Below are 26,882 nucleotides of genomic sequence, written 5' to 3'. Positions count from 1 at the left end.
TCTGTGTATCTGAATTGTGCCATACATTTGCAGCCATTACTAGGCTGAGAGTGAATGTTTGTGGATAAAGAGTTAATGAGAAAAAGTGTTTGAGGATGTGATAGTGTATTAAACCTCAGGCAGACAGCCAGTCTACATTCCAGCCTGAAGCTTTACATATTTAAGCACATTTGTAACAGCATATTTCCTGCTATATGGTCAAATATCCTTTTTTTCTTTTTTTACCTGGTTACATGATCTTTTCAGCTTTTTCTTTCTTTTCTGTAGCTACATTCTTTTAGCTAATCTACTTCCCCATAAGTCACCTCTTCTTACCTGCCAACACTTTTATTGTGCTATCAAACACCAGATTGGCATGGTTGATTTCATATCAATGCCTCTCTGTCTGTTGTGTGATGAGCCAAAAAAACTAAAACAAAAAAAGCAACTGCTGCTTAAGACCTTTATTCCCCTCCTTAAAATGATTTCCTCCTGTTTGCTCAGAGTGATCAATACGCCTGATTGACATGAAAAACAATAGATCATCCTCAAAGAAATCATTCACCACCTTCGCTCAACTAAGCACCGATTTGTTGGCTGCAGAATCCAGTTGTTCCCGTCGGGCCAGTTGCAGAGGGCACGGGTGCAGGTAAAGGGAAGAGAGGGAGGGACTGCTCCAGGCAGAGAGAAAGAGGAGGAGAAAACTAATGAAACCAAAGATGACTGTGTGAAACAAAATGGATCCAACCAAGCCCAGGTACAGTCTATAATTTGTATTAATTAAAAAACAAAGCTGGTTGCGTTTGAAAGTGAGACTGTGCCATACTAATGAGGATCATTTTACTTGATATCTTCACTGCAGTAAATGTCTTTCACGTTGGAGCTGCTGTGTTGATCCACGGACTGTCCTTCTGGCTTTTGTTTTGTTGTTTTTCCTGAGGCTATAAAACAACCAGGAAGCCTGTTTTTACGGACCCATTATCAATCTTTGAATGGGTTCAAGTGGTACAATTGCAAAATAATCTACTTTTATCTTTATTGTGTTACTGCGGGATACAGACAGTGATTGTTAACAGGTATGTTAACACTGTGATGAAAGACCTTGCATCTGTTCTTTTGATGTTTTGACAGTATAGCATTAATGCAGTGAATCTGTCTGCAGTGTGTTTGCTTGTGTAAAAGTGTTTGCTTTTAGACTAACTTCTAAAACCTTAGATTATGATTGTGAATACCAGTTACAGCAGTAATCACTGCACTTATGTATGTAGCATTTTTAAGCAACAACAGTGACATAGCAGTGTATTAAAATGGCACTTCTCTATTTACTACATCAATAAAAGGGGAAATAATTACTTAAGATACAGTAGCTTCCAGAGAAAGAGACACATTTGTTGCTGTAACTTAAATCTGCAGCTGGACATTTACAAATTGTGATGATGTTGGATTTATGGGAACTACTGTCAGACGAGTCCTGGAGCTACACTACGACCTGCACGGCTGTGTAACTTGAACTGTAGCCGTGTGAAACTGTTGGTGTCCTCTTAAGTCAGCATCACTGTCTGTAAGATGCAACAGTATCTCACAGATTTCTGTGTTTTTGACAGCCTGGTTACCTGCCTGCCTTCTGGTATTCACTGTGTATATACGAGAGTCTAAGGAGAACCATGAGTCAATTATGCCTAAATCACTATTAAATGAAGGAAGATAGTGTTTGCTTTCTTTGGCCCTAAACTCTTGACTATTAGAGCATCCAATTCACTGAAATTAAAAAAAAATATATTCTCAAGACTCACTTATATTCCCTCACTTTTCTTAACAGATACTTTACCTTATTTCGTTTCTGTTTTAGAAATTCTAGTTTGTTGTTCTGGTGTTTGTCACTCTCTTGTTTGTTTGGCATTTAATGCTTTTATTGTGAAATACTTTGTAAGTTTTGTTAGTGTCATTTAATAGTGCTATTTAATATATCATAATACAAATAATATATAATTGTGCAATAAATTATTTGCACAGGAAGCTGAAAAGACCTTACTATTGCAATATTCTCAAGGAATTGAATATCTAAAGGTTTCATTATTTTAATTAAATTTGCTGATATTGAACTCATTCATAAATGCCTTAATAACCAGGCTCCTTGGGTGCTCAGCAGAGAACTGCAAAACGCACTTCCGTAAATCTTTATTTGAACTGACGTCTTTTTCTGTTTGGGGATCAACATGTAGAACTCAAACTGGACCATCACCGGGATCATTTTAAATTCAAGTTGAAGCCGTTTTTAAAGAGTGACCATCATGTAGTCATGAATGATCTGGCTCTTGTTATTTCTTTATATCATTATGTGTTTTTTATATTTTTCAGTCTTCAGATTTATTTATTTTAAAACCAATGTAGGCATTGCAAACTAGCAGAGCAGAGTACTATGGAAATAAACATTAAATTACATATAAAACCGCTTTAAAACCTTAAAACCTTAAAACCTTTTTTTTAGGTTCCAGAAAGGTTTTAAAAGACAAACTGATCCCATTGTATGTAATAATTCAGCTTTTGTTGCCATCAGTGTTTGTTTACCTAGTATTTGTAATGCTTTAACCCTGTAAAGAAAGTCTAAGTAACCCTTTGAAATGATAACAAACCACACAATGCCCTTCCATTCTGTCTTCCACTCTCTATGCCTGTCTTGTAAAGCCTTTTATTGTAACAAACCATTCTCCTTGGTGCCCTTACACACCTTATTTTGGCAATTAGTAACCCTGTGTGTTTATCTTCAGCCTTTCTTCAAAGGCACTGCATGTAAACAACGGTGGGGGAAATGAATCATTGATGGGAGAACCATCGGTGCCATGGCGAGACAGTGTGGACGGGGAGAGGCAGAGGGACACAGAAACCAGAGATCCAGACTTTGATGGGACGACAGCAGCTGCAGAGATAAACCATCACCACAAGGGGTCAGCAGACAAACACAAGTTCAATACGTTCGGCTATCAGGCAAGTGACTTGGAACAGGAATGTAAGGGTGGAGGCAGCCTTCTGTATTGACATTACCAGTGGTCGAATGTAACTAAGTACATTTACTCCAGTTCAATACTTAATTGCAGCTTTGAGCTACTTGTATTTCCCTTGTGTATTTCCTTTTATGCTACTTTATACATCTACTTCACTTTTCACAGAGGGAAGTGTTGCACTTTTACATCACTACCTTTATCTTATCTCTTACTGATGCATTGTTCAGTGAAAACAAACTCCCTCTCATGAAGTCATTATAGTCTGGGATTGAATAGGGCCAAATGCCATAACAAGAACTTTAACTTTTTTTGCTTGATAGCACTTCTGTACTTTTACCTAAGTAAGATTTTGAATGCAGGGCGTTTACTTCACATTGAGTATTAGGCGTCCAAGTGCTTAAACAAGTAGGAAATTCAGAGGCAATTTAATGTTACAGTATCAGTGACACTGAGTACTGCTCAGCTGTAAAACACAAATCATGGGTACAGATGCATATAGTCCGGATTCATTTCTTGCTCACTTTCTTGTGTGTTGAAATAACCTTGAAAATTAACAAACTGAAAATGGTATTTTCCCTCTCCAGAGGCGGACAAAGCAGAAGGTCGTGACTGACTTAGCAACAGTGAGTAAGGGATCGTCTGCAGTAGCCAAACCCAGAGCTGCACTGAGACAGGTCCTGTTCAGCCAGGGAGTGCCTGAAAAGAACCCGGCGTCTGAGGTATTATGTTGTCTCCTGCTCATCACACTACATGGTGACATGCTTAGAAACGGATAAATAATTGCTCTAACTGTCGAACACTCAAACAACTGAGAAAAAAAACTGCTGCAGACCTTCTTGTTCTGCTCCGTTGGCATACTTTTGAATGTAACGTCTTACTGCAAGTATTCACAACAACTGTTAAAGATCACTTATAAGAAATGATGATTAATTAAGTCACCAAAGTTTTCGATTTGTTCTCCCTGACTTCTGTATCTTTCTACCTTCTTATTTCTGTCCTTTCTGTCTTTAACAACTGCTCAGGAGCGAGGTCAGCTGGATGTGTTGAAGCAGGATCTGGGAGCCTTTCCTGTCCCGATCAATCTTAAGTGGAGGTGGAAGGAGGAAAGTCAAGGAACTACACTGGAGAAGAGCTGGACAGATATAGTGCACTCTCATTCAGTATGAGCCCATAATAAATTACTCAACAACATTTTGAGCTTCTCTCAATGTGAACAAATCCCATGAAAAGACCAAAACCAACAAGGAATTAATCCTACTTCAATCCTACTGACAACTGATATATGGTAGTTTATTCCTCTGTGCCATAGAGATCCAGTGTTGTGGGTGACATATTCCTTCATTACCATGAACACAGGCACCGTAGTGTATTTGAGTCAACAGCACATGATCCATCCTGTTGCTGTAAATACTTCATGAAATCCACAGCTGAAAATAGTCCACAACAAATGCAATATCAAGTTCTGTTTGAGTAGCATTTGCCAAAAACTTGCAGTGTCCAGCTGTTTTAGGAAATGGTTGTGGATGGAATGTTTTTTTCTTTTTATATAAAGATACACTTTTAATTACCTGTTTTTAAAGATGTATGTATATTATAGGAATGAGTAGGCTTAGAGATCCAGACAATCTGTGGAAGTGGTAAAGAATTGAGAGATTAACTTTGTTTTCTTCATTGGATTTGTGGACAATGAGAAATATATAGAATTGTCATATCCTTGAAATGCTCCTGACCTTACTGTAAAATACCTGCTCAGTATGTAAATTTGACACATTCTTGAAGCATCTGTAATAATCATCTCCTTTCCCTCTTCTGTCCTGTCTTGTTTTAATGATCAGACGATGTCTAAGATGCAGAGACACCAACAGGAGGCGCTGTGGGAGTTTGTCTATACCGAGCTCACCTACATCAACAAACTAATTATCATCAAAGACGTAATGTGTCACTCTCTACCTGCTGTCATAGTCTCATTTAAATGAAGTATTTATAGTAACATACAGTGTGTCAGAGCTGAAAAGAGATTTTCCACAGGATGTTTACCAAAACTGTGTCTCCTTCTCACAGTTGGTTATTGCAGCTCTTGTCAACCTGCACCAGCATGGCTTTCTCCTGGAGGTCAGTCTGCAGAGCAGCCTCATCTAAACTGTTCATACACAAAATCTGCAAGCCTATATTCCACTGTTCTGCATACCACAGACATACATTGATTGACACAACAAGAGCATCCGCTCTTGCTGATACAGAATACAACACACAAGTGGAAAATGTAGCACAGCAACCGATTTCCATTGAGAAGACGGAAAATATGTCAAAGCAGGGGAGTTAAACTTTAACACGATGATGTTTTATTTGTCTTTCCTTCCTCCTGTGACAGGTGACCCCTGAACTGCTTTTCTCTAATGTTCCCTCCATCCTCACTGCGCACCAGCTGTTCTGGCAGGAGGTGATTTATCCCATGTTACAAGAAGTCCGGAGGACAGGCAAGCCCTTTGACCCCATGGTGTTAGAGGCTGGTTGGCTGCAGGTAGGAACTCACTGTCTGCAACATACATTACAAACACATTTAAAGTTGTGCTTCTGCCTGTCAGTAGTACATTTACTCAATTAGTTTACTTACAGACTGTATTGTGTTGAGGTATTTAGATTTTCTCTACAACATTTCACAGGGAAATATTGAACTTTTTACCCCACTTCATTTATCTGGCAGTTAAAGTTACCAGTTATTTTGTGTCGGTAGGTTATAAAAAACAGCATGTAAAATAGTTAAAACATAGCTACAACATTAATATATTACTAATTAAAGGATTATCGTGCATTTTTAAAGAAAGTCTGGAAGGATGAAATAATCATTTTCATTCTCTCCATTACATAAATATCATACACGTCAACACTAGGGATTTCTTTCAGATTTCTTTCTCCAGACATTTCTTAGTTAAACATGTCTTACAAGCCACCAGTAGTGTTCTCAGTAAGTATTCAGGTTTCTCCAACTCCCTCAGGTACATCAGCTCAAAACTAAAAATCATGTTTTTAGACTCTGTCTTTCTTCTCACATAATCTTCCACAATCAATTTGATCTTAATATACTTAAGAGAGTTCTCCACCAGTTAAGCATTGCACTCCTATAACATTGTCAGACCGTTTTTATAATAAGATCAAAATCAATGAACCAGAGATATGTTCTTTGTTTATTCCATGCATTCTTATTTCCTCTGCATGCATTACCCACAATGCAACTTGTGGACAGTTTTGTCGAAGGTACAGATGTGGTAGAGTTGGTAGAGTTCCTCTTTATAATTGACATGTAATGAAAAAATCCTTTTTGACCCTTTTAGATTACATACTTGATCACATTATGCACCAATTTAACAATATGCCAAAAAATAAATTATGCTTACGTAAGCTAGTACCAACCAATTTCAACCATTAATGACATCCATCCAATCTGTAACTTTCCATCAAATGTAGTTTTTTTTTTTTTAACATTGGCATTAATCATACTTTTCTTTTTGACCCCAGTTCCACGAGCGCTTCTATTCCTATCAGCATTACTGTTGGGAGGAGGAAAACAATCTGGAGTTCACACGCAGGCAGATGGAGGGCAACCCACATTTCCTCACTTATGTTCAGGTACAGAAAGCAGCAGACATCAAATACGCACAACATGCACACAAACACTCATGCATGTGAGGGTGAAAACACACACAAGTGTACTGACTTACTCAACCACACAAACTCCATTATTGCCACTGAGTGGGCTTGAATGGAATTCAATGTAATGACTTACTGTTCTAATGTTAATGGTGACACTGTGTGGCTGTGATGTTTTCATAACCCTGTGGGCGACCTGTCATAGTCAGCTCCTGACGGGCAACCACTTTTTCTCCAAATGATTCAGACTTAACAGTGCCTTAAAGTATTTCTTGTTCACAAAACTGAGTGAAGGACATTTATGGGAGTAGTGACTTTAAGACAAGTGTGTCCTGCAGCAGATATACACAATAGCATTGTGGTGGAAACATGGCAGCCTGCAATTAGCAATGCTATCTTGTGTACTACTGTAAATGTGTTTATTCAACATTTGCTTTTTCACTTATGTCATAGCATCACACTTGTCAACCTGAGTGGGAGGTGATATTCCTTTGTTTAACAGTCAAAGAGACATTTTACTAGGAAATAGTACTTGGTAGGCGTTAAAGGGTCTGCTCATTCAAATCAAACAAAAAACACATCTCACTTCATTCTTGTGAAGGTTTTTGTTTTGGTAGATATTGTTTTATTTGTCAAGGCTTTGAGTTATCTGTCTCCTGCTCCAATACTGTAGATGTGAATAGAAAAATAATGTTAATCAAGGTAATCCACAGACCCCCTGTAAATTAGTTGGGAACTATTTTCTATCAAAACTGGTGAAAACTCTCCAGTACGGATTATAGCGTAATTGGGACATTGCCTATGGAAAGATAAGTTGATATTGAGTTTTTAAAGTTTAACAAACTTCAACTAGCTTTGAGAAGCACTAACAAAATATGTTTTAAAACACTATACAGGTTGCTATAGGATGCTTTTGGGTGAACTAACCCTTTAAATTCCCATTTTTTAAAGATTAATTTATTCATGGTTGAAAGCCACTATGTAATAAAGCCAGTTTCAATCTGAAGCACTGACTTGAGGGCAATGTTCTTCTGTTTTGGTTCTGTCCAGTGGGTGGAGACTCACCCTCAGTGTGAGCGGATGCGGCTCGGGGACATGCAGGCCAAACCCCATCAGAGGATCACAAAGTATCCTCTGCTTCTCAAGGCCATGCTGAAAAACACCCAGGATCCTCATGAACAGCACACACTCAGAGGCATGGTACTAACTGCTTCTTGTTCAACATTTTTCCTTTACTGTATCTCTAGAGTTATAGCCACAAACCCATTTCAAAGGTCATCTTGTCTTAAAATCAATATAGTAATTAAAGGTATTAGGTATGTGAAGGCCTCATCTTTCTCTTTCGATGTAGGTTTTTCCAACCGGGGCTTGTCTCTCCGTCTTATTGATGTTTGTCAATACGGAGGGGAATAGCTGCTATTAAAATAATAAATCTTTGGTAAAATGTTCATTTTTAATGGACAATGGGAGATGGGTTGAGAATAATTACAAGGTAATATATTCCATGATGTAAACCATTTAAGGGTAAGTTCAGCATATGTGATTAGTGGCAAAAGGCATTTATGGGTCAAGCTTATGACTTCTAGATGATTTCATAACCTGATAGCGAACAAAATGTCTTTACAGCATTAAGAACATTGTCAGGAGATGATTCAGAATTTGACACGCTTGACAAGATGTCTTCTGCAAAAAGGCTGATCTTCACTTCTGTTACAGGGGCTGCAAAAAGCTACATTTACCACGGGTCACTATTTATTGTGTTGAACAAATCTGTTCAATATTGAAAAATGTTATCCGAAATCTGGGTCTTGGGTAAAATTTTCTTGCTAAAATGTTTGTTTTTCCTACCTAAATTAAGGAATGAAATAGGAACTTTTAAATTGTCAAAGCTCTTCAATTTAACACAAAGTATTGTGTTTTCGGCAGAACAAAACTCCCACCAACCATCTTCTTCTTTCTCCCCTCCAGTTATCCAGCGTGAACAGTTTTTTGGAGAGCATCAATGACCACCTGAAGCTAAAAGATGAGAAACTCGCTCTCAATATTTCTGCTCAGAGGGTGGAGGGATACGAGGTGGAGCGCATAAATGAAGATATTGACAAGGTAAAATAGGACTGTTTCCTTTCTCTAACAACACTGAACATTATAGATTTCTGCCAAAATAAACTGATATTCCCTCTGATATGTTGTGCAACTTCCAGCATGTCCGAGAGATTTGTCAGTTTGACCTAACATGCCCCATCAGAGGAGTAGGGCCTGAAGTCGTACGCAAGCTTCTGCTGGAGGAGAACTTGAAGATTCGGGAAAGAAAAGACAGCAAGGTGAGCAGAGCCAGTGTGCTGAATTATTGTTATTCCACTGTATCTCTTGTCACTGCTTTTTTGACTTTCTCATGTTTCCTTGCACATGGTACTGTGCAGCTCGAGGTGGTGGCTCTACTTTTCTCAGATGTCCTTCTAATGACCAAAGTCCAGAAGAAAGGAGAGCGACTGAAGGTAGTTCGACCTCCTCTGGCCCTCGACAGAACTTTTTGCATCACATTGAAAGATGGCTGTGAGTAACACTATTTTATGGACAAAAAGACAGCTGGATTTTGTATAAATATATTATAGATCCCATTATCATTTCTCCTCCTCTTCTCTCAGGTTCATTTGTTCTCGTGGAGGTAGGTGAGCTTCGGAGTGCTATGAATGTCTACATATTTGCAGCCAGTACCTCAGAGAGCTGCTCCACATGGGTCTCCACCATCCACCAGGCGAAGGTAAAAACGGACATCTCTGACCAAATCTTTTTAAATGATAGAAGTCCAATTTAACTTGCTGCCATGCTAGCAGTGCGGCTCTAGGGTCAGCTGTGTCGGTCCATCATCACCACCAGGAGGTTCACATTTGTGATTTTGAATGAAATGTCTCTACAACTGTTATGTTACAGTGAACATTATACCTGGTAAACATCAGCAATTATAGCAATATGTTAGCATACTGATGTTAGCATTTAGCTCCTGTGTCTAAGTACAGCCTCACAGAGCCACTAGCATGACTGTAGTAGAGATTTAGTGTTGGTATTTGAAACAGAATTGCAAATAACATACTCATTAATTTGTTTTTGTCTATATTATGTTGTCAGGACGCACTGTGGAACTTGAGACAGACTGAGAGTAACAGACAACTGGACAATTGGAAAATCCGGCAGCTGGAGGCCAAACCTGTCACAGAAGCCAAGACGGATGATTTGGAGACAGAAGAACAACCTCTTGCGCAATCAAGAGGAGAGACTTTTGTGGATGAACTTACTGAAGAACCTATTAACCCCCAATCAATAAATGGGATGTTGGCCTCTAAAGAAGCAGAGGAACAGTATCAACCTCCAGATGGTGTGACCACAAACAATCCCATTTTATCTGTATGGCACTCCCAGCCCAACGTCAATAACCGTAAAGTAGTGGATAAGGGATTTGCTAGTCGGCAACAAGCTGTCAATGGATATGAATGGATAGAAATGGGAGTGAGAGGAGACGAAATCAGAATCCACAGAGAGGAAGAAGAGAAAAGGAGGCAAAGAGTGTGGAACCAAAGGGTACAATCTGCCCCTAATCTGAATCATTTCAGTCATAGTATTACAGCTGATCCATTACGATACAATACTACTGGACCACATGCTGTCTTATATCCAGATGTTGACTATCCAACGGAGGAAGAAAGTACTATAGACCCTCCTGACCAACCAGCAGTATTTAGGGAGGAGCCTGGATTCTTAGGACTAGCACAAGAGGGAGGAATATCACCTACTAGGGACTCAGATTCCCAGTCTGTGAACCAGGATTCCAGGAGAAATTCGGACTACAGCCAGTCTGGAGACATGGAGACATCTCCAGAGGCTTGGGGTTGCTCCAAAAATTTGAAGTCACCCGGGTTACGCAGGAGGAGGCCAGTCAACACCCATCAGGGCCCCTCTTCTCAGATGTCGAATCAGTTCTTGCAGGGCTCAGGACAGACAAAAAGCTTATCTTTCTCCAACTCAAATAGCTACCTGAAAAGAAACTCTCATCCATCTGGCTCAGAGTCACATCGGGTGCTTAAGCTGGGCTCCCTGAAGCCTAACCAAGGGATGTTTTTGAACATGCATGATAGAGTCTCTCCAGAACCCCAAACAATGTCTGAATCTGAGCTTCCTGATAGTAACGTCTATAACAGAGTGAAAACCCGAAGGAGGGCCTCTATTCCTAACATCATCATTGAAGGAACCCATGGACTTGGCCTGCACACCAGTAGTCTGTACACGTTACCCCAAGCAAAGGATGCACCTTTCCCAAAACCAAACGAACAACACTCGGCTCTGGAGGGTCTTTTGGTAAGAGCCAAAGAGAGGGATGGTTTAAAAAGAGACAGAAATGTGAAAATGGCCAATTTGAGGTCAAGGAATCCTCCTTCTCCCTCGTTTTCCACCACACCATCCCCATCGCCCAGTGATGGAGAGTGGGAGGTGGAGCTGATAAGACACAGAGCCCTCACAGTGAGTAAAGGATGGAAGGAGCAGCTGGTGGACGGAGATAAAGATGACAAGAGGAACAGGTTAGTTTGACAGTGTCCTTTACATTCACATGTTTTTTGTTGTTGGACAATATTAACATATTGTTGGGGTGATGTATGGATTTGATTTTGAATCCTGAAGGAAGAAGTTTCCTTTGCACAGTAAAAAGCAAAAGAGACACAACTTAGACCAGTCAAAACAAATGACATATGAACGACATACGCACACTACAATACAAACAAAAACACAAACTATCACATTTCCAAAACAGAAATACAGTCAATTGATCAATTAATAAAAGTAAATTTGTCAAAAAAAATGATGCACCTTTAATCGAAAAGAACAATGAAGTTATATATTAATTGTGAAACTAAAGCTTTAAAAGAATTTAAAAAATATCTCCAGTATCAGAGAAACCATGCACTTCTTTCATAAATTTGACATGTGACTTAAAAGTGGCAAATAATGTTATTTTCACAACTACAACATTAGCAGTTTCAATGTTTGTACCACAGATCAGGCATATATCTGGATGATGTAGAGCAAATAGAGCCTCAAAAGCCACTGTTTAGCGCGACAAAACAGCTGAAGCAGTTGTTTCTTTACATGCTGAATTTTCAGAACATCAAATTCTTAATTGCTCCAGTTTTAGAAACATATAACAATAAAAGATTATATTAGAAAATTATTATTAGAAAAATGTAAATAATAGTTATCATAATATGTATTTTGAACTTAAATAAAAGGCACATTAAGTTGCATGTCCTCTTGATACGTTGTTCTGTGTTGTTTAAACTTAATTGCATTCCCCTTAATTGGGGAATTTATTTTCAAACTGTCAAATCTTAACTATTTCAATCAGTTTTCCGTGTTGAGTAGGCTGGTAATGTTCTGTGATAATGGAAACATAAAATGGCCGTGTGTTTCCATGTTTCTAACCTCAAACCACTGTCTGCATCCGTAAGTCTGACTTAGCATGTTGAACATCGTAAAAATCATTTGAATAACATGTTTCAATATTCTAAATTGTGGATTGTTTACACCACATGACACTTAAACAGTTTCATTGTTTCATTGCTCGATTTTAAATTTCTTAACAGCTTATTTTGTTATTTTCTTCTGATTGTATTACTTATGATATCAATATATTTATAAGAGCATTTGTTTTGTGCAAGCAGGTGCTTCTTTTGGGTATTTTTATTTTACTTTTTAAATTTTTTTTAAATGAAAAGGCTTCTTAAACTGAATTTAGTTCATGCAGTTATAATACTAAAATTACAATGCATTATCCCTATTTGAGGCAGAGTGACAGCTCTTGGAGGAAGCGTGAACCTGAACACATACAGTATTCAGTAGTAGGAAAAGTACATGCACAGTAAATGTTGTAAAATAATTAATTTTGACCTTCTGTTTCCATCTCTCGCCTTCTTTAGTGTTGTCTTTACGGACGGATTAAATGTGGACTGGTCAGGTTGGTGCTTTGATGATGATGAAGTCATGGATCATTTACTCCCTGAAGGCGAAGGGTTTCTGGAGGGCATCAACCGCTCTTTGGCCTCCTGGCATATCCCCGGACTTTCAGAGCAAGAGGACGGGGAGATAAGTCAGGTGTAGCTCTGACACTTGTCCTGCACTCACTGAGTGGATCCAAAACGATACTGCCAACCAAGAACCAACTATTATGCTAAATTAAAAATTCAGTCCGTGAATGTGAACTACAGAGGGACAAATTAACTAGGACGGTAGGCTTTTCTTTTTTGTTTAATGAAAAGCTGAAACATCCAAAAGACGAAAATCTTTCCAGCAGTTTAGCAAAATTCTAGTCTACCATTAATACGATTGTCTTTAGTCTGAATTTTTGGCCAATAATGATTCTGTAATTAATGTAAAAGTAATGTACTATATTTTTTTAAATAGTAAAACAACATTTGGTTAGTGTTTTATGTAAATGTAATTAAACATTCGTTTTTGTAAATGACTGTATATAACATTTACATCAGTAATAATTTCCCCTGTCATTGACCTGTAAGTTACAGATTGTATATAATGTAAAAAAAATAAACCAGATTTATTTCTGTTAAAGGTACTTTATTTGTAAAACATTTTATTCTCAATATGTATATATAAAAACAAATCTTCACATACAGTAGATAATTGAAAACAGATACAACACAAATAACAGGATAATACACAACATTTCAAATTCAACAATACTGCTACAATGCCTGCTCTGAAAATACAGTATTTACAAAAAATGTGCAAACAGAAGTCAACCAACATATTGCAGATATGAAGGTAGAAGAAGATAGATGTCACTTCAGTTTAGTTTCCTGCGATGCCTCTGCTTTAATGTCTTTACTTTTTCACTTGGTTTCTTTCTCTCTCCTCCCGCTCATTCGAGACGGTATGAACAATTGTCTCCAGCGCAGGGTACTGAAAGATCCTTTTCCTCTGCGGAAAAAAGATGCGCAAAATGTCATTAATTTTGTCTGATGTATGAACATATACATGTATCGCAATATCAATAGGTAATTAATACTTTGTATTCATTTTTTAATACCTAATTTCCATATTATATGAGAAATCGTTTGATACGATTTCTTTCAAACAAAATTCTGGAATGAAGTGGCATCTCGAAACAGAGACAATAACTTCAAGGTTTTGCATCTTTCATGGGGAAATTAAATGTTAGTTACACAAAAAATCCTATCCAACTGCATCCTTCTTTTTGAACAATGGTAAATTTCAGAAGATCTTTACCCTTTGGTGGTTCTTGTACATCTGAGCCAAAATCAACAGCAGAACAAGGAGGAGAAAGCTGAGACCAACCAGGGCAGCAGTGTTGTGTGAGACACCCAAAGGTTTCTGTCCACTTAGACCACCTGTGGGAAAAACAATATAAAAACAGTCAGATAAAGGCACAATATTATATTTTTGCATGGGCATCAATGTAAGAATATTTTGAGTATATTAATTTCACACAATAGAAATAGAAAAAAAAAATCAAGAGGAGGGAACTTACTCATCAGTTGAATGTGGTATGTTACATTTCCCAAAAGGCCGTGTTTCCCGTAGAAATGACATGCCCATTCGCCCTGGTTCTCCTCGGTCACTGTGCTCATACTCAGAGTCTTCCCCTTCTGGATGAACCCAACTGATTGGGTGCCATTGAGGTCATAGACCACATGAACCCACTCATAGTTGGTGACCTCGCTGGTGTCTGTCAGTTGGCAGGTCAGCGTCACAGAGCCTGTGTTCTTTGATGGGATGCTGCTGTGAACTGAGAGAAAAACAAAACAATCAAATATAGTGTTGATGGCAAAAAAAAAGATTCAGTGGATTAAACTTAAACTGAACTCGTGTAAGCTTACTTTTGGCAACGACAAGCTGCATATTTCGAGTCAACTGTTGTCCTTCTACGATGCCAGAGCATCTGTACCGGCCCTCATCCTCAAACTCGACTTCTTTTAAACTGGCAGATTGATCGTAGGGGAGCGGAGAGAACGGCTTGGATGGAGAGAAAGAGGCCGGAAGGTGACCAGGAGCAGGTTTAAAAAGAAACCCAGGTTTCAGTTTCTCCCAGACTGGATTAGAGGGGATCAAACCAGGGGAGAACACACAGGGGAGTGTGACTGCAGATCCCACAGCAGTATACACTTTAAAATCGTCTTTGGATGGGTGGATGACACCTGTGAGAAAAAAGGGAAGGAAAGGGGAGAGGTTAAGACAAAAACGATAAACCAAACTGAATTTCTGAAGATAATCTCTTTTGCGCAGAGTCTTACCCCTTACAGTCAGAGCTGCCGAAGCTCGCCCCTCTTTGCCCTTGTAGTCCACCACACAGGTCCAGTTTCCCGTCAGTCTCGCAGTTGCCTTTTCCCTCACAACATTTTTACTGGTCTCTCTGTTTGAGGCGATTCCAGTCTGAGGCACAAATGGACTGTTGTTCAATGTCCACCGCACAGAGGCTCCGTGAGGCCAAGGAGTCACGTTACAGCTGATCGAAACGGCGTTCCCCCATATGGGAACTGATGAAGAGACGGACACTGTAAAGGATACAGGCAAGGATGAGATTATTGACATATATTACAGCTAATTTCTGACACAGATATAATTAGTAATTAGTTTATTTGTGTTAAGTTTGTAATGATTTGTTTATGAATAATAGCAGCTAAAAAACTTAAACATCTTCACAAGTTGGTGGAATTATTATCTTGGCATGTTCAATTGCTGCTTTATCAATTAGTTATTGATTTAAATCTTCAGCACTGATGTAACAAATTCACAGAGTGGTGAAAACATCTAGGTTTCAATATGTTTCTTACCTTTAGTGATTCTGAGTGTGACCGCTTGTTCAACAACCTGGGCTCCATGTTCCACCCTGCAAGTGTAAACTCCTCCATCCTCCTCCATCACGTTGTTTATTTGCAGGCTGAAATCGCCTCTTTCAAACTGGGAGTGGGGGCATCTAACGCGTTGGGTGACTTTTGGAGACCAGCTAGAGCCCCAGTACTGCAGTCCATTCCTATCCTTTCTCCAAACAGTGCTGTGGATAGAAGGTGACACAAACAATCCAGAGTCATCAGCATGTAAATAGAAGTTTAGAGTTGAAGGAAGGATGATGAAGCTCAGGAGGGAGGGAGGCAATTTGTGGGATCTGTGGATGTTTGAAGCTGTACAGAGGAAATAAAACGGGGAAAAGGCTGTAGACAAGCGGAGGTAGCAAACAAAAAGTTGTATCTTACCCTTTGTTGGCTTTACTCCAGATGATGTAGGGGATAAAGGGGTACAACGGGTTACATTTACAGGGTAGCACAGCCTGAGAGCCGGCTTCAGCAAAAACTTCAGTTACCTCACATTGAGCCCCTGGAGACGAAACAAAAGGATATTCAGTTTAGAAAGAAAATGTGCAAAAGTGACAAACATTGAGGTAAAAAATCATATATTTACCTGTCAAAAGAAAGGTAATCACCCCAAAGATGAAATACTCCAATGGCATCTTTTCGTTGGTTTTGTTAATTTATTTGTTACAATGTTTCCACGAATTCCCCTGTAATCTCTAATCCTTGCTTGAACCTCTATCTGCTTTGTTTTCCGCTTTCGACAGTTTTTCTTTGCTTAATGCGTGCTGTCTGATGTGTTTTTGTGAGTTGAGTCGATGAGGTATTTATATGAACCTGTGGGTGCCAAAAGTGGGCGGAGTGTTTGGTAGTTCCTCTGTTGATCATGTGACTTCAGCTACAAGCCTGGCTTTGATGCGGTCTGTCTTTGTCAGCCTGGAAACTGTAAGACAAAGATGTAAACAGGGAGACCCACTTCCTCCCACGGATTCTCTCTACATCTTTCCGTTTCATTCTTCACATCAAATAAATTTTGTAACGATATGTAACATTATTCAATTTGCAAGCCAAAGCTTACACAAGACACAAGCACAGTATAGGATAGTATGTGCATCTTAGACATACTGTATTTGTCCCTTAGAATATAATTCCTTTTTAGAAATACCGAGCTTGAATTCAGGATCAGAATCAGATTCAGAATCAGAAGCGTTTATTTGCCACGGTATGTTGCACATACAAGGAATTTGACGTGGTGGGTGATGCATAACATTAAACAATCAACAAAAATCAACACGGTGCAAAGAATAGAAACATGTTCAAATTTACAATAAAACATAAAATATATTGCACTGAGTTGAATTGAGCTGTAAACTACTTTAGAATTATTCTCCACATATGCAATGAATGTTACTTGTTTACAAATCACTTCAGTATCATTCGCAGAAGCTCCAGTTGTTGCTTTGAAACCGAAATGGCAAAACTGCAAACGTCAACCCAACCCCGTCACTTCTCCTCCGTCACTGCCAGTCACTTGTGTTTACAACCACTGCTTAACGCACAGCTCTCATCCCAACCATCATCATCCTCGCCACCAGTTTTATGAGAATGAGGACATTCAGTAATATGGTATCTTCTTCTGATGAACATTCGTGAAAGTGAATCATCACCTCCATGCTCGGTTCTTTGTTTTCCTTTTCGTCAATTCTTATACTGTCGCTGCAGTAGAAACAGGCCTCCACTGCCAGTCAAATGTTTGTTTGATAGCCTACATTTGAGCATATTTCATTAAATGCAGTTTATTGTTAATATCTTAAAATTGGAAAAACAAAGGTTTTAGTAGCTCAGGCTGTGTTTTCAATATTTACCGCCATAATTGATAACTATTTATCCCTCCATATCAATACAAGTATCAAACAGACTTGCACTAACCTGGAGTCAGAGTATAGTCCTAGTTTTTAGTTTTAGCTCAGTTTCAGTTAAGATAATAGTTGTTTGTTTTCATTTCTAATATACATACCTCTTTCGTGATTCATAATTAATAAAATACTCTTTACGCACGTAAACCTGTGTGTGTGTGCGTGTGTGTGTGTGTGTGTGTGTGTGTGTGTGTGCGTGTGTGTGTGTGTGTGTGTGTGTGTGTGTGTGTGTGTGTGTGTGTCTGTCTAAACTTATCTTTAAAAAATATGACACTGACGACATAGAAAAGAAAAGCTATTACTGTGTCAATGAAGGATGGCCTTTCTGTAAAAAAAAAAGAATTACATTGATATATTACAAATAATTTTTTCAGGCAAATTTGCGTTTTTAACTAAATAAATAGCAGAAACTTGAAAAATAATTGTTATTAAAAAAGGTTTGGAAAACCTACTGTATGTAAAAAGCATAGCTAGATAGACACATTGAGGTATAGACCGTCACACAGATAGATAGATACACCTGAGAATATGTGGGTGAAACCACAGGGCTGTTTTTCTTCATCTTGAGATATTTTCCCTGCTCACAGCCATGTGACTGCTGGGTGAGTGATACAGTCAGCCTTAAATCTTAAACCACCCAGAACTTCCTTTTCACCCCAAACAAATTTAAATCGGTGTCATAGTTCTTATTGCTGTGGCTTTAATTTGGTGTTTGCTCACCAAAAAAAGTTGGGGGCATTTGTGTGTCACTCATTGTGAGGTGGTCTTTCCTACAGCCAATGTTTAGTCACCTCCACTGTATCTGAATATGAGGTGAAGGCACTTTGAAGGAAAATGCCCCTCACATGGAAACAACTGTGCTTTGAGCATTAGGGAAAGCAAATGGTTATGTTAATAGAATAAGTTGGAAAATAATCAAATCAGATTGCTTCTGTAGAAGTTCGGCACTAGTTTGTTCCTGTGTCAAGCTCTTTTGTATTATATCTGCTCTTGTCACTAATTTCAATCAGCATTAACCTTTAATCAGAACATTGAGGCTCCAGACGTTCTGACTTATTGTAAACACTACTGTGGTTTAATTTCAATTACTGATATGATTATATCACGTATGTGTAGGTGATGAAATGTATTGTTCCACTGTGTTTTACTGGCAGAGGAAGCATAGCACAGATTAAAATCCTGCTGTGATGAGAATTTTTTTAAATTATGTTTAGTCAGCATTTTGTTCAGCGCTGTGAAGATGAAGATGGAAACATGACTGTGTATCTGTACATAATAAATGTTTCTTTCTGAATTAAGGCATTTGTTGAAATGCACTGCCACCTAATCTTTTATTAACTCTTCAACAGATTTTTTTTTTCCTGCAGTGGATCAAAAGTATCTCAGCCCTGGGTTTCTGCAAATTTAAAAGAAAGTAAAGAAATCCACTTTTCTAGGAGCATAATCTTTTTAGATTAAAGGTGCAAACATACTGCACAATTTCAGTAAGACAGTAACTCTTCTCTGCAAAGACTATAGCATTGTGGTTATGTTAAAGTTAAATGGAATCTAATGTTGAATAATGTTTTGCCTGGTTTAAATTTCCACACACTCAATGACACCTTAGTAATAATGAAATTAAGACAAGGATCAGTTTTGCTGCACTTGTTTCTTTGAAACTGACAAAATATTCCATCCTGCTTTTTACAACAGTAAGACTGAAAGTATCATTCTCTCTGTGTGTGTGCATGTGTGTGTGTGTGCGTGTGTGTGTGTGTGTGTGTGTGTGTGTGTGTGTGTGTGTGTGTGTGTGTGTGTGTGTATGTATGTATGAAGAGCGAGAGAGACAAAACATAGCCTAGATGTCTGCATGCGTTCATGTTTTCATTCCAGTAAAAGGTATAACAGCTGATTTATTATGAGTTGTTGTAATGAAACCCTGCAAAGTTCCAACTCTCCACTACTAAATACATTATAAGCAGGCCAGATATAAAAAGAATCCTACCAAATGTAACAAAAATAAATAGTGTATGCACCTTTCTAAGAATAATATATAATTTAAAAGATGAGATTGGATCTAAGAGACCTAATCAAAAAGAGATAACATCATTCTTTTAATACACGACTGTACGTGTATAAAATGTGTCTAATATCTTCACTATGTTAGGAAATACTTGCCTTATTTTCTATTTTCCCTCTCTTTTATAGGTAAGCATCACAACAATGCAAGTTAAAACAATGAACAATCATCTGCTTGAAAAAACATGTGTTTACTGGTCTTCTGGCAGGATTTGTTAAAGTTTGATAGACTAACTCATAAAATACCAGTTGATCTCTGTACACTGTAGTCTGTTTACATTTTTCTGTCACTCAGGCATTTTTGTTGCCCCACTTGCTTTCGCCAAGTCCCGCCCAATTATTCTGTGATTGGCCATCTACACCTGGCGTACCTGGTCACTGGTCGCTCAGTGCTACATCACATATTGATAACCTGTTGATAACGCCCCTTGGAAATAAAAAATGAACTGAGTGATTCCAGACTAACATGCATTTGCAATGTGATCTAGCAATGTCGGACTAGAAACGTCTGTCTTTTAATCCTGATCCTGCTAGCCAAATTTTCAGTTTAGTTTGGAATGAGATTTCGGTATCAGTGAAGACTGTCTAGTTGTGATTTTAGTGAGTAGTCCCTCTGTGACATTGCAGGGGTCGAGGCCATCACTCCTCAACCTCAAGCCACAATGGAAAAAAAGGCATCAGAAAGTTATAGTATAATATGTCTAAAAAAGTAATGGAAAAGTCATAGTATAGTATCTCGAAAAAAAAAATCTAAAAAGCCATAATACAGTATGTTGAAAAAATTAAGTCATAGTGTAGCCTGTCAAAATTATTCATAAAAATGTCATAAATAGTCATAGTATATTATAATAATACAGTATGTTTATTAAAAAAAAATATTTAAAAAGTCATGGTATAGTATGTCAAAAAAGTAACGGAAAAAGTGATTGTATAGTATGTAGAAAGAGGTCATGAAAATCATAATATAGTATGTCAAAAAAAGTCATAAAATATCATAATATAGAATTTCGAAAAAAGTCATAGTATAGTATTTTTAAAAAGTTATAAAAAAGTCATAGTATAACATGTCGAAAAAAGTCATAGTGTAGTATTGTAAGTTTGGTAAGTCGAAAAAGTTTTTAAAAAAAGTCATAGTATAGAATGTCAAAAACATTTATAAATAGTATTGTATGTCGAAAAAAAGTGATTGTATAGTATATGAAAATTTAATTTGGGACTATAAGACATGGAAATCTGGTTTCACTTCCAACTCATAAGACAAGCAGCTCAACACCAAAATTATTATCCACTCAAAAGCTACAAGCACAACCAGATCTCCCTGAAGATGCGCACGCTGAGCTAGCAGTGTAGTATTCACGATTCTTGGTTTTCATCCAGGTGCCCTTGGTTCAATTTCATTGTGGGGAAGTAAAGCAGTACTAGAAGTCCTAGCATTTCCTGTCAACTGACAGATACAAAAAAATTCTATCTGAATTATGAACATAATAAAGCCATCTTTTCCTAAAGCAGGAATTGAACCCCTGTCCTTTAGGGGAATACCAACAGTCCTGACCACAACCCCATACAGGGCTGTGTTTTTACTTTGTAAATTAAATAGGAATTTCAAAGACAGATCATTGTACTCATAATCTAATCGATTAATAGTTTTGTATGGTCAATGGGATTTCATCCCTCAACCTTTAATCTGTAAAGCTATGTCTCCAACAGCTAAGCTACCTGAATTCTGTAAGATCAACTGAGTCTCAGACACAAAACGATTAGAACAGGTGTCAGTGTGACTATGGTTTATTGGTTTGATTGTTAAAATAACCATTATACCTCCTCAATGACCACTGCAACATTTTAAATGACCCTAGAACACCCCAAAGGACCCTTGTAAGCTCCTCGGTGAGCACTGAAACGGCCTGAAGGAACACTAGAACCACCTAAAGATTCTGTGGAACAGCCGTAAAGAACACCAGATACTGTTTTAGTCTGTAAACTCTGTTTCTCTACAGGTTGAAGAAGACTAACTTTCTGCAGCCTCGGTCTACTCATCTTTGTCTCTCGACTACTTAGAGTTCATCCGACACCAGAGATGGCAGTGGTAACGGATGCTGACAGCCAACGTGAACACGCGGGTTTGATCCGCCTGAGATAGGTCACGCAGAAGTCTGTGAGATGTGGTTTCATGGTGTGGGCTCTAAATAACTACTAAAAAGTTTCAAACCTTGCGTTCTAAAATTTCAAACCTTGCATGCAAACCTTGCATGATTGCGCGTCGATTTCAACTTCAAATTTCCGACTTTCCAACATCAACCAACAAGGAGGGAGCAAATGTCTTTAGTTTTAAAAGAATTACGATGTAAAAAATTACTAACTACATTTTAATTTGTATCTGAAATAACCTATTGTTTTCAATTAAAATGCAAGTTTGACATTGATTCAATTAATGGTGCAAATTTAAGTGGTTCCACTTAAACATGCGTATCCCACTCTGACACTTTGTAACGAAATCAACCTTCTTCCTCCATGTGTGTATGGACCAAACAGTCTTGAAACCTCGGCTAGGATCAAGTGAAGAGGACAGACTATAATCAATACTAAAAAATAATGCCATCTAAAGAGATTGCAAGGGAAATATGTTGGTATTGTACACTTTACCGGAATCTGTCTAGGCTGATACACAATGTGACTGAATAAATCACTCATCACCGGCGATAGTGCATCTTAATCATGTCTCATTCAGTCTGGCTTGTCTAATTAACCAATCCTGCTTTAAACAGAGGTTAAGACCTCATTGTCATACAAAGTAATACAGAAATAAATAAATATAGTTGTACAAAAATTGAGATATACATTTGAGATATGTATTCATTCATGCCCTGTTTAATCAATGTTTACTTACTTATTCATGCATTTCCATATAATTTTGTTCTGTCCTTATTTCAACATCTATTTATTCTTTTATTAATTTATTTCCATATTTCTGTATTTTTGTAAACAAGTATGTATCATCAGACTGATGTTTTTGGAATGCTTTCTTTTTTTAGAGATTACATTTTTTTACAGGTTTTATTTATTTATTTTCTGGCTTTTAAATTCAGCCAATCTTATCTTTCCTATGAAGGCTTTTTAAAGGGGCAAAGAGGAATTCCTGGTGAATATTGTGTTTTCCCTTTCAACCCTCAGAGGCCTGTTTCATAAAGGTGTCTCTTCTTCTGTACATCCACTGCACTGCTTCATTCACAGCTTAAACTTTACTGAAACTTAATTCTCTCTCTCTCTCTCTCTCTCTCTCTCTCTCTCTCTCTCTCTCCTCCTCGCTATAAACTCTTTTAGTTTGTAGAAGACGAAACCCAAAGCACTCAGGTGCCGTCTATCTGTGCTCAGCTGCAGCTGTTACGCATTAGAGACTGCCCTCTGGTGGCGCACGCTGAGCACTACAACATCAACACAGCATCATTGAAAGCACAGCGTCTGTATTTATAGCAAGTAGTGCTTACTCTCTCGGCCTTATTCAGGCATAACTGTTTCCTGATAAGTCCTATTTGATTTGATGTCATCATTATCTTTTAATTATCATTACAAATAGTGTTACCATTTAATCCCCCCGTCCTCCGCCCCTGTATAGCACAAGGACCTAGACTGTGTCAGGTCAATTAGACATCTTTTTGGAGAGTTAAATTCATGAATTTATCTGTTTGGATAATTCAACTTTAAGAATTTTTAATTTGCATCCATGAATGCCGTTCTCCTTTACCAATACCTATATATATTGTGTGACAAAATAAGGTGGAGAGATCGTCAAACGATTGTTTTTACGCTGCTCTAGCAACAAACGGAAATAGATAACACAGATAATGCATCTGACAGCTTTTTGGCACTAAGATCCAGATAATCTGTTAGATGATCAGTTAGAACTGATATCATCAAATAAATAATCTTTATATTACAGAGTTGAGAGACGGTATGGCTACACACTTCCTCTGGGCTCCTGCTCATGTTGGTGGGGAAAGTAGCTTCTGGTTCATTTTATTAACTGCATCTCTCGTTCCGCAGGCCAGTCATGGCGGTAATGTGCCTCTAAGATGGTTTGCCAGCCGCCAATAACCACTAAAGAAGAAGAAGAAACCGGCGCTATGCATTGTGGGATATACTATAACTAAGCTCTATGGTAAGATGGAGGCGTCCACTATGAGCATGTTGAAGGCTCAATAACACATTTTTAAGTGTTATGTGTCCGCATATGGCTATAATTGATGTGTTGTTGTAACAATTACTAAAGATATAAGTGGCACAAGATCGCAGCTGGACGTGGAAACTGGTAACGTTAATGTCCTCAATACTTTTGATGTAGCTAACGTGCTAGCTAAAGCTAAGGGTCAATGTAAAGATAATTTAAAGCTAGCGTTGTGTTTGATATAAACGTTGAACACATAGATAATGCGCATCGAATAACTACGTTGCCTGACTAAACTGAATGCCGTTCACGTGAAGATGATAGTTATTGTGTTATTGTAGGAAACATGTCTGTTCTGGGAGCTTTACTGAAAGCTCGAGCGTCCTTCTGTCAGTCTGCTGGGACTCTGCTAAACACAGCCAGGACCTTTTCTACTGGTGAGTAGCCAAATATTTTTTGTATTATTTTTAGTTTTTGTGTCCAACATTATTTGGCCACAGTAGTTGCATTTTCACTTTGCATGACCATAAATTAAATGACGATTTACCCCTGTGGAGATTAGGTCTTACAAAAGCAGAAGAACTATTTTCAGTCATAAACAAGCAGAGGAGAGTATTTAATCACCTGAGATCAGTTTACTTAGTTTTGCCTCCTTGTAGATGTACATTCATATGTTTGTTAGGTCTACAAAATTAAACATTATCATGTAATATGTTTTCTTTCTTTAGATAATGAATAGATCATCTAAAATGCCGATTACAATTCCCTGAGCGATGTCTTCAAATTGTTTGATTTATCTGAACAACAGTCTTAACACTCCAATATGTACAGTTTACAGTGATTCAAAACACACAAACAAGCAGCAAAACCTCACATTTGAGAAGAATATTAAAAAAAAATGTTTTAATTAATTTTATGTTGACTTAGTCATCATCAAATCACCAGTTGAATTGATTAGTCAGACTAATCAATTCATCTTGTGATTTCAGCTGAACTGAATCTACTATATCTGTTTAAACGGTACTGAATACTGACATGAAACAATGTGCTTTCTTTAGGGACATGCTGTCAGATAAGGATGCATGCCATCCCTCAGCTGAAGAAGGTGGACAGGTGGACTGAGAAGAGGAGCATGTTTGGAGTTTATGATAACATAGGCATCTTAGGTAACAGTCCTCAAGTAGTTAAAGCCTATTTGAGATTGGAATTTGTTTATTTAGTTGAATAAAGAAAGAAAAAAAGGCCTGAATTGAGAATCTGTGTGCCTAAAGTCTAATACAGTCTCAACAACTGCAGAAGAAGTCCTCAGGAGACTGTTTAACAACATACTTTGAGCTTGAGCACTGGCTCAGATTGTACCTTGCTGAGTTTTCTGATCTCCACACTTTGTGCCTGCAGGGGATTTTAACGCTCATCCCAAAGACCTCATTGTGGCTCCCTGCTGGCTGAAGGCTTTCACAGGCAATGAACTGCAGCGTCTAATTAGAAAGAAGAAGATGGTGGGAGACAGAATGATGACTCTGGACAGACACAACTTGGAGAAGAGGATCCGCTTCCTCTACAGACGCTTCAACCGCACTGGCAAACGCCGTTAATGTTGGAACAAACCATACTGGCAAATACATCTGAACAGCCAATAAGGACCGGAGCTTTGTGAAGCTGTGTGATTTCATGCTGTCAAAGTGCTGTAAGGACTCTTTTTTTTTTTTTTTTTTTTTTTTTTAAAGTTATCAAATTCATATAAAGAGAGCAAGAGATGTTTCAGAGGGGCATTCTTCCTGTTCTTTGGTTTATTGATTAAACAATGGATTTTCCTGACAAACACATTCATAATAAAAGTGATAATACTAGATAAATCTGAGTGGTTATAAGATAATTAAAAATGAGAAAGAAAATTACATGCATCTGCTACAAATCAATCTTATTATTTGAGAAGTATTTCTAAACATAGCTTTTTATTGTGAAAGACTGAATAATTAAATTTCTTCTGGCCTCCAAAACGTTGTCCAACACATAGACATATGCAACCTGTGAAAAAATGCTTTGATTTTAAGGATCAGAAGTTTAAAAGGTTGGGAAACACCGGTCTAAATGTCATTGCACTCTGTAGCAGTAAGATTTTCATTTAATGGGTCTAGCCCAAAACATGAAAAACAGTCACACACCCAAAGTACACAAATGTATGTAGAAAAGGGTGTCAATATACTTCTGGCCGAATAGTATATCTGATGTTTTTCTTTCCCTCAAGATGTTCATGTTTTTTGGTATGTTTTATTCCTTTAATGGCCATTTTGTCCTGAGACTTTCTTATTTTTCACGGCTGACTTCACTCCTCTCACTTTTCAAATATCAGAGTTTAGGCTCAAGATGAACAAAGAGGAAGATGTTGTAGGCTCAACTAGGACTTTACTAAGAATTAAACAAGAGTAATTGCAAAAGCAAATGTTATGCAGGAGGAGGGATTGGGAGAAACGGTTGAGTCAACACTGCACAAAGATTCCTGACAGTCAGCTAAAGGTCTTCACTGAAGGACAGAAATATTTGAAATGGATTTTTTACCATACTTGGACGACATATGAAAGGTTTTTCTTTCAGACCTAAAAGAACCTTGCCTAAAAAAAGTTGAAAATGTTGAATTAAATCAGGAACTATCCGAACAAAGTACAAAACAAGACCCTACATTCAATGTTCACCCAAACCACAGAAAAATGACAGCCAGCACCCAAAAAGTATGGAGGTTTGACACCCAGCACAAGTTTCTGTGAATTCATAATAGGGACATACAGTGAACAGAATTCTTTCATTCTCCTTTCAAAAACAATAATTCATGTTAAAAGTAGTTTCCTCCACATTTTCAGATTGTAGGATATGTAGTGAATGTTTGATATGCTGCATTTGCAACTTTCAGAAATATCAAATCTATAGAGTCCTTATATATCGTCCCTTCCTCATATATTAAATCTGGGTCACACAACAGTCTGTGGCTCAGGTGTTTCCTCACTGACTGCAGTACATTTGTGATTCTGTCCACTGTCAAGTTAGTGCTGAAACTATTTCTCAACAGAAAATTGTAAAAAAAAAAAAAAAAAAATGTATAGCAGATTAGTAGTTTAAGTCATAAATTGGGGGACAATATCCCCAAATCTTTGGGGATATTTGCCGCTTTTCCTGATGCAGTTAATTGAATATCATTGGGTTTTGGACTCGTATAACAAAACAAGCAATTTGACGACCTCGTTTAGACTCT

The 26,882-nt window shown here is 37.9% G+C and overlaps 3 protein-coding genes across 3 annotated transcripts; 2 read left to right on the top strand and 1 right to left on the bottom strand.

Annotated features, from left to right (window-relative positions):
- The first annotated feature begins 96 nt into the window (after positions 1 to 96).
- plekhg6 (pleckstrin homology domain containing, family G (with RhoGef domain) member 6) lies at positions 97 to 13,166 on the top strand. The gene is made up of 15 exons (XM_068735078.1): positions 97 to 736; positions 2,748 to 2,964; positions 3,566 to 3,700; positions 4,004 to 4,141; positions 4,817 to 4,912; positions 5,043 to 5,093; positions 5,353 to 5,502; positions 6,498 to 6,608; positions 7,680 to 7,829; positions 8,598 to 8,732; positions 8,831 to 8,950; positions 9,050 to 9,182; positions 9,275 to 9,390; positions 9,756 to 11,200; positions 12,593 to 13,166. Exons 1-15 carry the CDS (start codon positions 717 to 719, stop codon positions 12,771 to 12,773), a joined length of 3,198 nt encoding a protein of 1,065 aa, XP_068591179.1. The 5' UTR covers positions 97 to 716; the 3' UTR covers positions 12,774 to 13,166.
- A 134-nt stretch (positions 13,167 to 13,300) lies between these two features.
- On the bottom strand, positions 13,301 to 16,281 carry LOC137890833 (lymphocyte activation gene 3 protein-like). The gene is made up of 8 exons (XM_068735079.1): positions 16,110 to 16,281; positions 15,905 to 16,025; positions 15,485 to 15,705; positions 14,945 to 15,205; positions 14,531 to 14,848; positions 14,182 to 14,439; positions 13,920 to 14,041; positions 13,301 to 13,610 (listed from the first exon to the last, which is right to left on the bottom strand). The coding sequence occupies exons 1-8, from the start codon at positions 16,156 to 16,158 to the stop codon at positions 13,515 to 13,517; spliced, it is 1,446 nt and encodes a 481-aa protein (XP_068591180.1). The 5' UTR covers positions 16,159 to 16,281; the 3' UTR covers positions 13,301 to 13,514.
- A 7,336-nt stretch (positions 16,282 to 23,617) lies between these two features.
- mrpl51 (mitochondrial ribosomal protein L51) lies at positions 23,618 to 25,532 on the top strand. Its single transcript, XM_068736349.1, has 4 exons — positions 23,618 to 23,779; positions 23,977 to 24,072; positions 24,694 to 24,801; positions 25,034 to 25,532. The coding sequence occupies exons 2-4, from the start codon at positions 23,982 to 23,984 to the stop codon at positions 25,228 to 25,230; spliced, it is 396 nt and encodes a 131-aa protein (XP_068592450.1). The 5' UTR covers positions 23,618 to 23,779; positions 23,977 to 23,981; the 3' UTR covers positions 25,231 to 25,532.
- Positions 25,533 to 26,882: the final 1,350 nt, after the last annotated feature.

This window comes from Cebidichthys violaceus, unplaced genomic scaffold (genome assembly GCF_023349555.1).
Source record: "Cebidichthys violaceus isolate CVI_PGR_0920_01 unplaced genomic scaffold, fCebVio1.0.p SCAF_7, whole genome shotgun sequence".
Taxonomy (NCBI): Eukaryota; Metazoa; Chordata; class Actinopteri; order Perciformes; family Stichaeidae; genus Cebidichthys; species Cebidichthys violaceus.
The sequence above is the reverse complement of the archived record's forward strand: the minus strand, read 5'-3'. Positions and strand labels throughout refer to the sequence as shown.